Source organism: Andrographis paniculata, unplaced genomic scaffold (assembly GCF_009805555.1).
Source record: "Andrographis paniculata isolate CXL003 unplaced genomic scaffold, ASM980555v1 Contig9END, whole genome shotgun sequence".
NCBI lineage: Eukaryota > Viridiplantae > Streptophyta > Magnoliopsida > Lamiales > Acanthaceae > Andrographis > Andrographis paniculata.
The window spans coordinates 1,131,987-1,150,004 of record NW_026137639.1 but is presented as its reverse complement, the minus strand read 5'-3'; the positions used below and the strand labels follow the sequence as shown (position 1 = coordinate 1,150,004).

Sequence of the window (18,018 nt, the reverse complement as noted above, 5' to 3'; positions counted from 1 at the left end):
CTTTGACCACAGTCGCCGTTAGCCGTTGTTGCGCGGTAAACGTCAAACGAGGAGACTGCACTGCACGAACCGCACCAACGCAGATGCAGAGGGACACGCTTTTAGAAAAGCGTGTTTTTCGATTTTATTGAAAACCTTCCGCTTTTCCCTTTATTCAATGTACGTACAACGGAAGATGCGCGTGGTACAAGCCTGCTGATCCGCTTTGTGTTGTACGTTATTCCTTAATAGTTGTACGAAAGTTTGGACTTTTACCAAATTGGCTTTCTTCAAAATATCTCTTCAGCGGTTTTGGTCGACGGCGCTTAATGTGGTCTTCCGAGAGAAGTCCGAAATGGATCTTTACTATTCACAGTGTGGACCCTACAAGATCTACGGTGTGGATATATCTGGCGTTGCGGTCCCGGGAGTTGCTATGAGAAGTTGATCTTTTCACACAAGTAGGCACTGTACGCAATCATTATACAGTTTTGGTAAACCACGGAAAATGGTAGAAATAAATTCTCCATCTTTTCTTTCTCCGGATAGATAGAGAGAGAAAGAAGGAGGTACAGTATATATGCGTATGTGAGAGTATGTTTGTATATATGTTTTTGTGGATAGAGAAAGCATTGATTTAGAGAGAGAAAGTTGGAGTTGGGATTGATTTTTCCTTGCATATTTACTTGTCAGCGCTTTACAGATTGGGAGAAAGGAAACCTTTGGAGAAAAAGCGGGGGAGGAGTTTTGTGGATTGAGGAAATTCTTTTCATGATCGGAGCTAGGGCTTGTGAACTTTTTTTCTTTGGAATTGTGAAGTTTGAGGATGCGGAGAGCTGAGAATTCGAGCTTCGATCTTGTTGCATAGCTTGGAAGAATTTAGGGTTTTTTTTTTTTTTTTGGTTAGAAATGGAGGAGGATTCAGTTATGGCTACGGACGCCGATCGCGATCCGTCGGAGCAGCCCTCCACAGCTAATGGTGTGGATGAGCCGAGCAAATCGGAATCGTTGGCAGCTCAGCAGCAGCAGAGTGATAGTAGCGGTAATGTTGACAGTAGTAGTAATAGCGGTGGAATTGGCGGAGGAACGGTGGTGGCAGGGCCTCGCTGTGCTCCAACTTACAGCGCGGTAAACGCGATAATTGAGGAGGAGGAGGATGGTCCTGGACCGCGGTGTGGCCACACACTGACGGCTGTGCCGTCCGTAGGTGAGGAAGGGACTCCTGGATATATTGGTCCGAGATTGATTCTGTTTGGTGGAGCTACAGCTCTCGAAGGGAATTCAACAGTGTCGGGAACTCCTTCGTCTGCCGGAAGTGCAGGGATTCGTAAGTTTTGTTTTAACGTTTGGTATTCTCTGTGATTTGCAAATTTTACTTTGGTGATGGTACTCAAGGTAGACCACATCAATTATGAGATTTCCCCACAACTGAATCGATAAAAAAATTACCTCTGACATGGTGGTCTAGAAACTTTTAGCTTTTGTTCAGATGAGATTGCTAGGTGTGTTAGCTGATATTACCCATTTTTAGCTGTCTGTTTAAGCTTTGCAGCTTGTGGGTGTTCCAGCAGAGAAGCTTATCTATATGCTGAAGGAAAAAGTTGTTCAAGTTTGCATTAGTTTGCATCAAGTTTGCATTAGTTAATGCTTGGTTCTTTCACCAAGACCTTCTGATGTGAATCACAGATTCTTCTTGTCTTGGAGATCGAAATAGTGTTGTTTATAGATCATTTCTAATAAAAAAACATGTTTTTTTGAGCTGTTGTTATTCCTTGTGCATCAATGTTTCTGCAGGTTTGGCAGGGGCTACAGCTGATGTGCACTGTTACGACGTTTTGACAAATAAATGGTCTCGGTATGCTTAAGTAATTTACTGATTGCAATATTTGGTGGATTTTTGTTTCATTTTATGGTCGAACTTTGATTCTGCTAGTTTGAACTTGAATTTATATGAATAGACTTTAATCTCTACAGAATTTCGCCTATCGGAGAACCACCCACACCTAGGGCGGCTCATGTTGCCACTGCAGTGGGTACAATGGTTGTTATTCAGGTTTGTTTAATTGCAAACTATGTCGGTATGTTTCATTTATTTCTCTATTTTGCATACATTTATGGCGTTTTAATATTCATGATCACTACAGGGTGGGATTGGCCCAGCTGGTTTATCTGCAGAAGATCTGCATGTTTTGGATCTCACTCAAGAACGACCACGATGGCATAGGTTGGTAGCGTTGTAAATACATATATATAGATATTTTATTTGTTTATGTATGCATGTCTAAGGTCATTCATAACTAACTTTTGATCGGTTGTCCACGTGTTTTAAACACTTTGTTTTATTTTATTTTTTCTTTTATAGCTGACTCCGCCTATCCTTTTACCCAGGGTTGTGGTCCAAGGACCTGGGCCAGGGCCACGATATGGGCATGTGATGGCTCTGGTAGGACAACGGTATCTCATGGCCATTGGTGGAAATGATGGTTTGTGTTGTGTTTATACTTTTTGGAAGCTTTAGCCCTAGTTTGACTAACAAATTCTATACAACTGATAATTTGGTGCATTCTTATTAGGAAAACGACCTTTGGCTGATGTCTGGGCACTGGACACTGCTGCAAAGCCATATGAATGGCGGAAACTGGAGCCAGAGGGAGATGGGCCGCCACCTTGCATGTACTTATAATTCTCTATGTCTTATTTGTTAGTGTCAATTAAATATACCTAGAACGTAAGCAACAATGATTTAGTGCCATCATCCATATACGTCTTAATTCTCCTCTGGCAATTACTTCCATTCATTATTATGAGGTCAGCTGTTATGAATCTATGTAAAGTCTTGCAACCATCTTCTTTACTCAATATGGCCTAAATGCAAAAGTCATCTCAATTTCATTTTACAGCTATACAATTGTGTATTCTATAATTGTTGTAGACTACCACTTTCCGACACTATTTATGCTTGTGCTTGAGTTACAGACATACTTCTCCTGAGTAACGTATGTTTTATTAATACGTTATGGAAAAAGTCATGTAATTTATTTACCTATCAAACTCCCATCTTCTTGTGTTTGACTTCCCTGACATGTGCTTCTAGTGGTTGACATGCATGCTCTATATTGAAGTTGCATCCATTTTCTTTTACTTACTTGAATGTTTAATCCTGCAACTACATATCGGAAGGTATGCTACTGCGAGTGCACGTTCAGATGGTCTTCTTCTTCTCTGTGGTGGGAGGGATATAAACAGCGCGGTCAGTGGCATTTATAAATTTTACCACTTTACGTTAATTCAAATTATATTAACTTCTCATTTTAATCGGTGGTTATTATATGCCCTTGCTTGTGTGTGTGTTCTGGCTTCTGTGCTCTCTTTTTCTCACATTTCTTCAGAGAAATGTTCGATTGTTCCTTTCAACACTAACATGCTAGCCACCAATTGTCTCAACCCTTGTTAAAGGGTGAGGAATATATGGTAACTCAGTGTCTGAATTGTGGTGTTATTGATTTGCCACTATAAGTAGACATCTATATTATTTAAAACAGAATCTTGAAGTATCCAAGTATCTATTTTGTAGTAATTTCAAATTTTTTACTCTTTACAACTTTCGGTTCCATCCCATCAAACATGATTAATTTATTTCTGTTGTCCAAAAACAATGTAACATATGCACCACTTTTTTGCTTGCCCCATTTTCCCAACTCTATATTGGTGGTGTATGAAGTTAACATATGTTTTAACTTTTAAGTATACTTTCAATCTGATTACATAGTTCTTTTCTGATTTGATGCAGTCCATTTCATTGCAGATTACATGCACGCCATTTCTTATAATGCTTTCTTACAAGTAGCATCTAATTCTTATCTTCGTTAAAAAAATAACTTAATTTTTCTTAGAACCCAAGAAAGGAAGACTGTTCATGAAATATAATTATAAAGATAGATATAAATACATAACCTAACTCTTGCAATGTAATTCTAGCAATGGCTCACTTTTAGAATAATATAGGAAATGAAATATACAATAAAATTCCATAATTGGTAAATGTAATTAGAATAACTAAACCACTCACCTGTCTTTTACTGCTGTGTGCAACAAAGACATCTGCAATGGTTTATTATATTATCATTGGGGTAGTTTTATTACATCCGGGTTGTACATCACATGAAAAGCTTTATGGGAAATAAACTCTTTCTGCCTCCTTTACCTCTTTGCCATGTATTTGTTGGTTACTTGGTATGATCATCTTAAACAACTATGAATGGTATATGAATTCAAATGTGCTATTGTGCTTTTTTGCAAACATGATCATATAATTTGTCTTGAATGCTGTCTCTTTAAGGGCTTGAACCCTTTGTATGATTATGTTCATGGTGCTCATGCATGGTTTTATTTGTCAGCATCTTGTGTCTAGCAGGGGTTTGTTCACTTGGTGTTTTTTCTTACCATTTAGTCTCTCACTTAACCTCAAAAAAATCAAATCCAGTGTCCATTCTCCATAAAAAACATCATATCTATTCAACCATCTCACCTCAAAAATATTGCAGCTGTCTTATGCTGTCTAGAATATCGGTCTACCTACATTTCGGTACTGTGGCTAAATTTACGTAGTTGGAGCAATTTGTAAAGTATTCGTATTATCAAGGTTTGTTTGAGGACCCAATGCATAAGTAAAACAGTTTGCCTTACAAAGTACATTAATAGCTCTTTGAAATGCTGAAAATTTTCTGCAACTTTTTCTAGCTGGAGAAGTCTTCTATAAGTTGGCCATAATGTGATGGAATGTAGTCTGAAGTATCATCTTTTGCTTTCATCCATCGTATGACATCTGTGTAATGATCAATTGCAGCCACTGGCTAGTGCATATGGACTTGCCAAACATCGAGATGGTCGTTGGGAATGGGCCATTGCTCCTGGTGTCTCGCCATCTCCAAGATATCAGCATGCTGCTGTAAGTTATTCATTATGGAGTTATTAGTGTAGTTGTCATGATGTTACAGCTACGTTATCTTTCAGTTGCTTATAATCCAACATCATTGTCCATCACCGCCTATGAGAACTTCTGATTATATTTTTAATGTTCTAGGTTTTTGTCAATGCACGCCTTCATGTGTCTGGAGGGGCACTTGGTGGGGGCCGAATGGTAGAGGACTCCTCAAGTGTGGCTGGTATATTTATACTTGAAGTGTTCTATCAGATTATTCTTGCATCTGCCAAAGATGAATTAATGTCCTAGCTAAACATTTTATGTGTTGTTTGTTCAGTTTTGGATACCGCAGCTGGAGTCTGGTGTGACACAAAATCAGTTGTTACAACTCCAAGGACTGGAAGATACAGTGCGGATGCTGCTGGTGGGGATGCCGCAGTTGAATTGACAAGACGCTGTAGGCATGCTGCTGCTGCAGTTGGTGACCTGATCTTCATTTATGGTGGTCTACGTGGTGGTGAGCAGTGATACTGTAGTATGAATAATGTCAATAATTATCTGGTATTGTGTGGGGTTGGTTTTGTTCCATAGCGAAGAATACAAGTTTGATGTTGGGGAAGACAGCAGTATAATTTACAGTACTGTTGAACTAAAATTAAATAAAGATGAGATGGAGTTAGCTCTATGGAATTCCATTCCACTGGAAGCATCTCCGTTTTGAAGAGTCTTTAAGTAGGAATTCAACAAAACTGGCAAGTCATAGAAAAGATCTTGCAGTGTGTGAATAATCTAAATGTCTGTTGATGTGAATTGATAATTTCAATCATGAAATTGCCTTCATAAATGCTTATCTTGATTAAGAGGTGGTTAACTGGTGCAGTATTTGAATTCAGCAAAGAATTTCATAGGCCAACGGAAGTCTAATCTTGATTATTGTTGACATCTTTGAAATATTTAGGTCTGTATTGTAACTGGTTTGATGATTTTGGTGTTTCTTACATGGGTTTATTAAGCCATCAAGGTTTTGTGAAAGTTCAACATTTGAGCCTGGCACTGGTTAAAAGACTAAAAAATAGAAACAATGGCTGTTGGAAGGCTTTCAGCAGAGTTACCACTTCGTGTGGCAGGCAGAGAAGTATAGAACATGATAATTACGACCCAGTTTCTGGAATGTCTTGGAAACCCCATTTCTGTTCAAGCCTTCTGTGCATACTGCTTTGTGGTCTTCCTTGTGGGTTTTCCATGAAGAGTAGTGATATAAACTGCATGTATTATACAGCAAGCTAGATGCGATGTATTAATATTTATTATAAGATAGGGCAATTGCTACTTAACAATTTTATATTCTTCATCTGTGTAGGGGTTCTGCTGGATGACTTACTTGTTGCTGAAGATCTTGCTGCTGCAGAAACAACTAGTGCAGCTTCTCATGCAGCAGCCGCAGCTGCTGCATCTAATGTGCAGCCAGGAACGTTACAGGGTAGATATGGATTTACAGATGACAGAAATGGGGCGACTGTACCGGATGCTGCTGATGGTGAAGTTGTGGTAGGAAATCCTGTTGCTCCACCCGTAAATGGTGATATTTATACAGATATAAGCACTGAAAATGCAATGCTCCAAGGTCCCAGGTGAAGCTCCTATTAATTCTCTTTTGTCATGGTAATTCTTGTATTTTACATATGTTGGCTGCCTCAAGTTCTGAGTCTTTTATGGTTTTCATTTACAGAAGATTGAGCAGGGGCGTTGAATACCTTGTTGAAGCAGCTGCAGCAGAAGCTGAAGCTATCAGTGCTGCACTTGCGGCTGCCAAAGCTAGGCAAAATGGAGAAGTTGAGCTGCCAGATAGAGATCGTGGAGCAGAGGCTACTCCTAGTGGGAACCACATCTTGATCAAGCCTGATTCTGCAACATCAAATGATTCTACTCCAACTGGAGTTAGGCTTCATCACCGTGCTGTTAGTATTCTGATAAACAGACATCTTACCTTTAGCCAGAATTTAGGATTCTGGAGTTAGGTTTCAGTATCTGTGATAATGTATATGCAGGTTGTTGTGGCTGCTGAGACTAGTGGTGCTTTAGGGGGCATGGTCAGGCAGCTTTCGATTGATCAGTTCGAAAATGAAGGCAGGAGGGTCAGTTATGGAACTCCAGAAAGTGCAAGTGCAGCTAGGAAACTTCTAGATAGACAAATGTCAATAAACAGTGTACCAAAGAAGGTATCCTTTACATTCTGTTTCATTCTTTTATGAATGCACTGGAGTGTTCTGAGCTGAATGTAGGTCTCCCACCATTTTTTGCTAGTTATTGACCCATATTCTGGATCATGTTGCTTGAATCTGCCAATTTACAACAAATGAAAACTGTTATTGATAGAATGAGTGTGTAGGATATAACAAGATGAAAACTCATTTCTTGAAAATGTGTACATTCAAGATGTCATGACAGTTTTACCTCAAAAATTTTGAAGTATGCACTTTCTTATGCCACAAAGTTGCATTTAGTTGATATTCTGAAGGTATCTTTAACTGCATCCCAGGTGATTGCTCACCTCTTGAAGCCTCGTGGCTGGAAACCTCCAGTTCGAAGACAATTTTTCTTGGATTGCAATGAGATTGCAGATCTCTGTGACAGCGTTGAGAGAATTTTTTCAAGCGAGCCAACTGTACTACAGTTGAGGGCTCCTATCAAGATATTTGGAGATTTGCATGGTCAATTTGGAGATCTGATGCGACTTTTTGATGAATATGGATCACCATCTACTGCTGGGGACATAGCGTGAGTATTTGGCACTTGCATCTTGCTATGCTGCAGAGCATCTTCAGTTCTTTCTATTTTATACTGTAACTTCACCACTAAGTCTAACCATCATTAATATTGGTATAGTTGCTTCTTGTGGATATCATTTTTTAGGGGGTTCAGATCTTTAGCTGAATTGGTGGTCATGTCCCACATAATTTGTCAACATGTTTATGGACATTTAGAAATGAAGTGTTTCTTTCAATCTCTATTTTAAAAGAATGTTTATCTGATTAGTGTAGGCATAGCAGTGTTATTTTCTAGTTATGCATGTTATGTATCTTACATAAATCAGTGTTGTCTCTCCACCAACATATATATTCTTGCTCACAAAAAACCATAAACTAAAGGGGAGCATAGTTCTATTTTAAATTTCTTTTTACGCCATTTTATTGGCCTCTGTATTGATGTCTTTTTTCCCGCCTCTTTACTGATTTTGAGTGTGTATGCCAGATATATTGATTACCTCTTCTTGGGAGACTACGTTGACCGAGGACAACACAGCTTGGAAACAATGACTCTTCTCCTTGCTTTGAAGGTAATAACCCATTCGCCAACTCATAACTGAGGCAATCATCCTTCGCGCTTTCTCTAGTACAAACTGATAAATTTGTCTATGCAAATGATGAGCACGTAGGTCGAGCATCCTCATCAAGTACATTTAATTCGTGGTAATCATGAAGCTGCAGATATCAATGCTCTTTTTGGCTTCCGAATAGAATGCATTGAGCGAATGGTAAATCACCTAAAGTTCTGTTGCTCTCTGCTTTGTTATCTGGATAAACACTCAGAGAGCTGACTGTTTATGAAACAGGGTGAGAGAGATGGGATATGGGTGTGGCACCGGATTAATAGATTGTTCAACTGGCTTCCTCTGGCAGCATTAATTGAGAAAAAAATCATCTGTATGCATGGCGGTATTGGGAGATCAATAAACCATGTAGAACAGATAGAGAATATTCAGCGTCCAATTGCTATGGAGGCAGGATCTATTGTGCTCATGGACTTGTTGTGGTTAGTGCCTCTTCATATTGAAATATTTTTCCGGCCACTTTATAAGACTAATTGTTGGGAAATAAAATTTATTATAACCAATAAGTTATTTGGCTACTAAATTAGTCGTAAGTTTCTATGATTGCTCGTGTTCAGGATTCTCAGTCTAAGTGTATCAATCATTTCAAGATTTTACTGTATTCCAACTCTGAAAGTTAGTCATTGAGTTCAGTGGGGAAGAATTCCTCATTGTTTCCAACATTTACAATCTGGACTCTCATTGTGGATGTTACCCTGCAGGTCAGATCCCACCGAAAATGACAGTGTAGAAGGACTGCGACCAAATGCACGAGGTCCTGGCTTAGTAACCTTTGGGGTAGGCACTTCTATTATTGAATCTTTCCCATTTCTTCAATTTGTGTTGTTGAAATGAGATTTTAGATATTATTGAAGATCATTGTGTTTGTGTGTGTTTTCCTCTGTTTTTGGAACCCTTTGGAAACTTCATCACAAATTTCTCTGGTATCTCTCTACCGTGATGGTTCCTCGTACACATTAATGTTTCTGAACAACAATAATTCATTGAATGACCAGATTCTGTGTGCCTCTGTGCATATGGTTCATCAGAATTCTTTTGTTTTTGGCAGCCTGACCGTGTTATGGAATTCTGCAACAACAACGATCTTCAGTTGATTGTTCGAGCACACGAGTGTGTAATGGACGGATTCGAAAGATTTGCTCAGGGACATTTAATTACTCTATTTTCAGCCACAAACTACTGCGGTAAGCCTTGCCAAGCATCCATCCGCCATTTCACATATCATAGCTGATAACAAAAAAGTTGCTATTATTTCCACAGGTACAGCAAACAACGCTGGTGCAATACTGGTTCTCGGGAGGGATTTGGTGGTCGTCCCAAAGCTTATACATCCATTGCCTCCCGCAATTTCATCGCCAGAAACTTCTCCCGATCACCACATAGAAGACACATGGATGCAGGTAGAGTTGTTTTGCTTTGCATCCCATTTCCAATCCAAGTAACACTGATATTTGGATGATTCTGTTCATCTCTTTTGTGTGTATTGCAATCAGGAGCTAAATGCGAACAGACCACCTACGCCAACTAGAGGGCGTCCGCAAGGTGCCAACGACCGAGGTTCTCTGGCCTGGATTTAAGACCACCAATCCATAGCAGCAGCGCAGGATGGAGTTTCTAGTGAGTTGTACATAGAGAGCATAGAAGGAACATTGCCTCCATGGAGAAATTTAGAATATTCCCGCCAAGCCAGAAGACAAGACATATATATATATATATATGTTATATCTCTCTCTACAATGATCTCCGCAGTGAGTGAGTCATTTGAAGTCCACAACGGACGGACAGGCGGCACAAGTACTCTTTCTCTCTCTCTCTCTCTCTAGATATATATATATATACATGTATTTACATCTTTATAGAAGTTCATAAATGTTTTTGTTACTAAGCTTTGTGTTTAAAGAGGACACAGAAGATGATAGATGCGAGTTGAGTGACTCACTGCTGACAACTTAATATGTATAAATGGAGGGAGAGGTATTGATTTATTTGCCCCCTGCACCAGCACTACCCCATGTATGTAGTCTCTCTCTCTCTCTCTCTCTAGATATACACATATGTATCATCATCATCAATTTGAGGAGTGGGGAAGTAGTTAGTAGTGTTATTATGCAAGAAGTGGGGGTGGTGGGATTGAGAATGGCATTGGCAGTAGGCTCAATAAAATTGAATAGTAGTATTAGTATCAAATTTGAACCTCCTAGCCCAAATTCGAGTTGTGCCATGTTTAATAATAATAATAATAATAATAATAATAATGAGAATGCATAGAATTGAGTGACAATCACATTGGCAGTGAGTCATTAATTAAGTTGGTTCACAGAAAGTGATGAAATAGCAAGCTGCCAGCCAGCAGTGAACCTGAAGCAAACAAAGTACATGCAGGCAGGCACAGAGACAGAGAGGTAGGCAGGGCAGGGTGCATGTGTAATTTGGCACAGGCATCATGTAATGAATGTATTTAGTTAATTAGGTAAGAAGAGAATAGTAGACATTAGTAGAATAGAGTAGATTGTGGAGGGAGGGTAGGTATTAGCTAAGGAAGGCAGTGACATGACATGACAATTGCTATTGAGAGAGAATTGACAGGTGATCATCATCATCATCATCATCATCATCATCAACATCGATCATAACCACTAAACTCCAAAATCCCAACTGCCTGATTTGACATTACAGATTCCCTCTCTCTCTCTCTCTCTCACTCTCACACACTACTCATCACACAGTATCCAACCCCTCCTTGTCACTTTTTACTTTTTTTTATTCCATCCTTAACTTCATATTTCATTTTTACTATTTCAACTCATAAATCAGATCATTTTCAAACAAGTTGACCTTCTGTTAGGTAATTCAATTGAATCTCGAGTGTGTTAAAAAAATAGTAATAATTTAATATAATATTTTATTAAAAAAACCTACTGATTAACATGAAAATTAAACAAAAACAAAAACTTCAAATTTATTTAGTGTTTTAGTTTGAATTTTCTTTTTCTTTTTTTTTTTAATGTAAAGCATGAAAATTTATATTGTTCATATTTTTTAAATAAAATATATTTTTTTAATATTAATTTTTTATAAGAAAACAAACATATATATATATTGTATGTTGGAAATTTGTTTGTAGAAATTTAATTGAACAAACAAACTCAAGTTTATGATAACTTGCTCATCTAAATTTTATTTTTGATTATTCTCAAACCTATCTTTTCACGCTTTCTACTTATGGAAACTCGAGTCGCTCGTCATTCTATTAACTACAACGACCCGATACATTCCTTGTTGCAATTATTCAAGAGTCACCCTCAACAATTATGATGATATTGAATGGTTTACGACTAAATGGCCATGCCAAAACTCAAATCAGTTGCAATTTCACCATAAAAAGCAACATGAAAAATCGAGGGATATGAAAATAGGAGACGTATTGTGCATTCACCTAAATTATTACCTAAAGTCTAGTGTATGCAAAAGTGTCGGCGTGCATACACACACAAATAAAGATGAAAAGTTAAAGTGTGCACATAACATAATGGAAAGTTAAAAGTATCGATAAGTGAGTTAGCTTAGGAGAGCAATCACTCGTCATGTGGCATCAAAAATTTGGTGGGCTCGCTTTCTTGATTTGATGTCAAACTCTCGAATAGACTCTTCGTTGTTTGAAGTGTTTACATCAATCCTTCGTGGGTCCTTACACCAAGTCTAACGGCGATTTTTCATAAGTTTTTTAGATCGTGGATTGTACTAAAAAGTTACAATTAGGCTTGGTTAAGTTAGGTCGTAGTTGTGCGAGCTAAGGTAAAAATAGAAATTTTTTATTTTGAAAGAGAGTTCAATTATAGTCTCGTAGACAATAATTTCAATTTTGATCCAACAATTCACACTGAATATGAGTTCAATTTTGATAAACTAAGGAGATTTTTTGGAAATAAGAAAATTATTTACTTTGTCGTTCAAATTTATGTTCGTTGTTTTTAAGTTGTTATTTTATTTTTCATTTTTTTTTTTAGTAAAAAATCATATTTCCTCTACCATCAAAATTTATGTCCACTTTTTCTTAAGCCATCAAAATATATTTTTGTTTTATTTTTTTAGTAAAAAAGTGCATCCCTTTTTTTTTTTTGTATTTCTTATTACAAAAAATAATAATTATTACCCACTATTATTTGAGTATACAAATTTGAATGATAGTAGAGAGTATCCTTTTTTGTATTTTATAAAAAAGACTATTAATTATTATTATTTTTTTCACTAAATTATAGGTCCACATATTTAAGAACAAAGTTAAATAACGAATAAAGTAATTAGAACAAAGTAATGGTGTGTGTTGAAACGTACACAATAAAGATCCATTACAAAAGTGATAAATAAACACACACACATATATATATATATAAGATAAAACATTGTGGTAACCCCTTTTACTAGTATTTTACTTAAATATTAATTTATCTTCAAAATAGTGTGTGTTAGGGAGGGGGGGGGGGGGGGGGGGGGAGGGGTTATGATGGATACATTGAATATAAGATTATGGTTATGTGGTCCTCATGACTATACATCTATCTTTGCATTTAATCTTAATGGGCCATTGTGTGTTGTTTCTACTTAGCCAAAGTTGGCATTATTGTCCTTTTGTGATACAAATACACTTGCTCTATCTATCCAACCAAACTTTCTTCCCATTCTTGTCCTTTTATGACATTGATACACTATTGATCCAATCAACCTTTGCACAACACACACATACATACATATGTTTGTGCACATCTTTGTCTCATCAAAACTCATTTAGCATTTATACACATCTAAAGTCCGACATTTTAGGCCCCTCAAGCTTGCAATAGATCAAGAAAAGGCAATCAATACACATTCACGTACACTTGTCTCTATACATATGCATATCATTACAACTTACATAACATCATCGTTTCATCATTTGCATATACATAAAAACATTGACACATATCAAAAAAAAATAAAATAGGGTTCATATAGAAGCTATATGTATCGGGACAAAAAAAAAATGCAATTCTTTGTAACCCTAGAGTGCCCCCAAAGATTAATCGGCATTCATTACTTCCTTGCATTTTGTCCCAATCAATATACGCCAAGAAATGCCACAAGTTAGTTTGCACTTTCGGGTGGAAACTCGCATATTTTTGAAACCTCTAATTATATATATATATATATGTTTGTCTTTTCGAGTGACAAAAAAATAAAAAATAAAATAAGTTGGACTTAGTAGAGTCCAAGAGGTTTGTGTTGAGTCCCTTGATCTCCTCCTCCATTGTTGTCCACATTCATCGTGTTGTCTTGTTTGTTCGAATTTGCCTCCAGCTTCCTTCCATAATGAATATGAGGAAAATGCGCCCACTGCATACATAGCCATTTGATATGATCTCGATATATATATATATATAGTCAAAGGGATTATAACAAATATAAAAGCAAATATCATTCACAAAACCAAAATTGTGGTTGTTTTCAAATCAAATAATTCAAAGATGAAACACGAAACCGGGGTATTTAGCATTTTTATTTCACAGTAATAAAGTTCCAATGAATCCAAAAAAAAAAAAAGAAAGAACCGATAATAATGAAAAATAAAGAAAACTTAAATTGCTCCTAATAGTATACACTAATTTCAATTTTTTGGTTTCCTAGCTAATGAATGAATCATGTTTTTACTCAATAATCAGCAAAGATCAAACATTATTATCTAATCAATTTTATCAATGAGATATTTATAAGATATATATAAACATAAATACGTACGTTTTTTGCAGCAGTGCTGAAAGCTTCGCGGTGGCTAATCTCGGGATTGCTTGCCTTTATCCTTTGAATTTCTTCTCTACAAATGTGTTCACAACAAATGATCTTATGAATCCAATGTGATTGTCATAAACTAAATGTATCTTTCAATAATTATATATATATATGTATGTATGTATGTATACTCATTTCCAAACAAAAATGTCTATAGTTTTTTTTTTTTTCACATTAATTTTATTGCAATAAGATCATACTTACTTTATGAAACGATTGTATGCAGATGGAACACGTTGTCGTTTCTCCGGCGCTGTAAAAAGAATCTGTATTAAATTTGAAAGGAATATACTATACACAGGAGCTCCATTTACTCTTATTTTTTTATTTTTTTTTCTATTTATGTAATTTTGTTATTCCCATAAAAATATATTATTTTTTTTTGCAGAACATTAAATTCAATTCATTATTTAAATGAAAAATCAATTTAAATCAAAACTAAAAATGAAAATAACCTAGCTCCTAGCACACACACATAATTATTCGAATATGTGTATGTAGGTAGGGTTTTTAACAATTCAGGGATCATTATATTCTGACTCTTAATCTTTTTATAATTTTCTAAGAAGTTTAGCTTTCAAATTTTGAAGATCTAATTCTCTCTCTCTCTCTCTCTCTCTCTCTCTCTCTCTCTCTATATATATATATATATATATAGTATATACTGTATTTTCATATGATTGCATTCGTATAAAATGTAGTGTCACAATCACAGAACTGATGATTATCAACTAAGGTAAAAAGAGATAAAAGTCAGGCGCCCCTTTTCAGATATCATGGAATAAAATCATCAAAGAATAAATAAATAAATACTTCTTACTTGATGACAAACAAGACACTTTAATATATATATATGTAAATACACGCAATGATACCACACTACTTAATTCGATAACCTAGCTACAAATTTATTGCCCTAATATGTAATTAACTTCATCTAACTGATGATGAACTAGTATTTAAAAATATATATATATATTATAAACACTATAAAAAAAAATTGTATATTTGTAACGGAATTCCGTCCCTAAAGTTCACGTAGCTAACGTAATTTTATCCCTAATTCCTTCTCTAATGTCATTAGTAACGGAAAAAGTGAATTTAGGGATAAAAAAAACTTAGTTACAAAAATGATATTGTTTTGTACTGAAATTGAAAGAATAAATTTGCTTACGGCGAATCGGGGCCATCCTAGGCTGTTCATGGTGAGCCCTGAACGGACCAAAAATGTTGCCCTTCGAAGAAGGCGAAGACGAGGATGAGCCATTGTCTTGATGATTGTTGACAGCTTCAGACATGGCTGAATTATTATTGCTACTATTATGATGCTGCTGCTGCAGCTTCTGTAATGAGTTTTATTGGCTCAAATTAATTATACAATATTTATGATCAATTATGTGAATTAATTGAAGCATATGAAAATTTAAATTAAAAACCCTAACCTGGAAATCTTGAATGTGGTTATAATAGACAGGCTGCATCAGCAATGCTCCCAAGTTTACAGACAACAAGTTCGAGCAATGCCCGCATCTGACGGTGACGATCGTTGGGACAGTGCAGGTGCACGGTACGCTAACCTGGACCGTCACACACACGATATTGATCTCTATTCAATTGAAGCTTGTTTTGAAAAGGAGGATTTCTGCAGAAAAACCTAATGGCAGCAGAAACCCTAGATTGGCTAAAAACCCTAATTCTACAGGGAAAGGTTTGTGATTATTTCATCAATTTGGGGGATGATTAATTAAGAAATACGTGCAAGACATGTTTAATTTCACATGGGGAAATGTGAGTGGCCATTAAATGGAAATCTTTTCTTTTCTTTCTTTTTTTTTTTTTTTTTTTTTTTGTTTACTGGAAATTTAAAAGGTGTCTTTGATGATCACTTTCCTGACTTTATTCTTTTTTTTGAATAAGAAAATGAAGAATTATTTTCTGGTAGGTAATCTGACAGTGCATTCGTTCCACTGTGTGTGGTGTGTGCAGAGAGAAAATGACATGACTGGGAACAGAAATCATCAGCATTGGAATCATGGCTTCAATTATGCAATACTTGTTTTCCTACTTTGGTAATAAAAATACTGCAATAAAATTCGAAACTGAAAATAAATAAATGAGGATTGATGGGTAAATATAGGATTAATTATATCCATATGGAATAAAAAAATTGTACTTCCAATAGCCATGATTTTGTTTTGGCAGTTCTTTCCTGGATGAGATCTATCAGTTCTTAACTAAGATCTGATCTTTGCTGGGGGAAAATTTTTGAAAAATTAATCCCGGAGAATGGATTGGAAGAGGACACAAATTCGAGGATGAGAGATCGTAAATCTTGAATCTTGATGAAATTAAAGGCAGTATGAGAAAGAAAGAAGTGTGTTTTGTGTGAGTGAGTAATAAATAGATTTAAAGCCAAAAACCCTAAAAAAGAAGTGTACCAAGATCACCATCGAAAATAAGTATGATGGCTGAAGAGTCTGCTCCACTTTGTTCTTGGTGATAATCAAAGCCTCGATCATTATTATGGTCCATGAAATCTAAATAAATCTATTCAGTTTGAATTTATTTTTATTTTTTCCCTAAAACCTCTTTCACAATAATGGAATTAATTCTACCATAGATAGAAATCCTGATCCATAGCTGCATCAAATCAAACACGCATACACACACATCTATGAACCTTTGATAATATATATGGATATAAAATAAAAAAAACTGAGAAATTAATTTCAGCATAATTAATAAAAAAAAAAAAAAAAACATACCAAAAACATATAATGGGATAACAAAAAATAAAACTGAATTGAATAAATGTAATCTAATATACCGCAAGAATGGTGTTGCAGAAGTTGCAGTGAAGATAACAAATTCGTTCTGAGGATGGTGGTGGTGGTGATGAAGATGATGATGAAGTGCTCATCTCTACAGACATTTTCGCAGCTCGGTTTCGAACTTTAATTTTGTCCCTTTATCAGATAGATCTAGAAACAAACCTAAACCATGAATTTCGATGGATGCAAGAAACCGATTAGATGAGTTGAAGCTAAGGAACAATCAAGAATATTAGAGGGTGTTTGAGTTTGTATTTTGTGGCAGACAAAAAAGAAAGAAAGGAAAGAGGAGATCGATGTAGGTAGGGAGGAATGAATTATATTAACAAGTTGAGGGCTAAATGAATGTATTATATAATTAAGTATACTTATATGAGGTTTGGGATCGAACTTGTTAGAATATTGAAATTTTGTAATTTTTGTCCTCCTACACTAGTCCTATTCATCTTGGTCCCCCTAATTTCTTGGCTTCGACAAAGAAAGCTTTCTACTTTTTACATTATTATTATTATTATTATTATTATTATTATTATTATTATTATTATTATTATTATTATTATTGTGAATTTAAAGGGGAAGAAAAAAAATCCCAATTTGAGAAAACCCTAATCTGGTCCTAAATTAGGGTTTCAAAACATAAGATCAAAAGTTTTACTAAATTAAAAAAGGAGTAAGGTGCATTAACATGGACATTTTATTAATTTAGGATTTGTTTGTTTTGTGTATAAAAATTAGAGTAATTAATTAAATAATAGTTGGAGGTATTTTTTTGTTTAGAAGCTTTTTTGTCCTTTGTGTTTTAGTGTGTTTGTTTGGTGGATTGGATTAGATTTTCATTATTCATCCAATTTTTTTCCCCAAAAAAATATCAAATCAAACACCTATTTTTTATTTTTTATATTATACTAAAAATTAATTTTACATTCAAAACATCACATCAACACCTATTTATATCACATCATACAACTATTCAAATTCAAAATTTTTACTATTCAAATCCCAACTTAAAATCCAAAGCCCCAAACAAACACACCTTTAATCTAATTGTATTTATGTAAATAAGTTAAAGT

The 18,018-nt window shown here is 35.6% G+C and overlaps 2 protein-coding genes across 2 annotated transcripts; one reads left to right on the top strand and one right to left on the bottom strand.

Moving 5' to 3' along the window:
* The first annotated feature begins 490 nt into the window (after nt 1-490).
* On the top strand, nt 491-10,398 carry LOC127244097 (serine/threonine-protein phosphatase BSL3-like). The gene is made up of 21 exons (XM_051264428.1): nt 491-1,306; nt 1,774-1,834; nt 1,954-2,032; nt 2,124-2,203; nt 2,368-2,462; nt 2,553-2,652; nt 3,160-3,229; nt 4,826-4,927; nt 5,063-5,144; nt 5,241-5,420; nt 6,264-6,534; nt 6,633-6,861; nt 6,952-7,122; nt 7,443-7,681; nt 8,156-8,240; nt 8,340-8,438; nt 8,517-8,716; nt 8,996-9,071; nt 9,343-9,478; nt 9,555-9,694; nt 9,788-10,398. Exons 1-21 carry the CDS (start codon nt 889-891, stop codon nt 9,869-9,871), a joined length of 2,997 nt encoding a protein of 998 aa, XP_051120385.1. The 5' UTR covers nt 491-888; the 3' UTR covers nt 9,872-10,398.
* A 2,940-nt stretch (nt 10,399-13,338) lies between these two features.
* On the bottom strand, nt 13,339-17,298 carry LOC127244401 (putative axial regulator YABBY 2). Its single transcript, XM_051264927.1, has 6 exons — nt 16,945-17,298; nt 15,560-15,694; nt 15,292-15,460; nt 14,322-14,370; nt 14,067-14,142; nt 13,339-13,664 (listed from the first exon to the last, which is right to left on the bottom strand). The coding sequence occupies exons 1-6, from the start codon at nt 17,047-17,049 to the stop codon at nt 13,530-13,532; spliced, it is 669 nt and encodes a 222-aa protein (XP_051120884.1). The 5' UTR covers nt 17,050-17,298; the 3' UTR covers nt 13,339-13,529.
* Nucleotides 17,299-18,018: the final 720 nt, after the last annotated feature.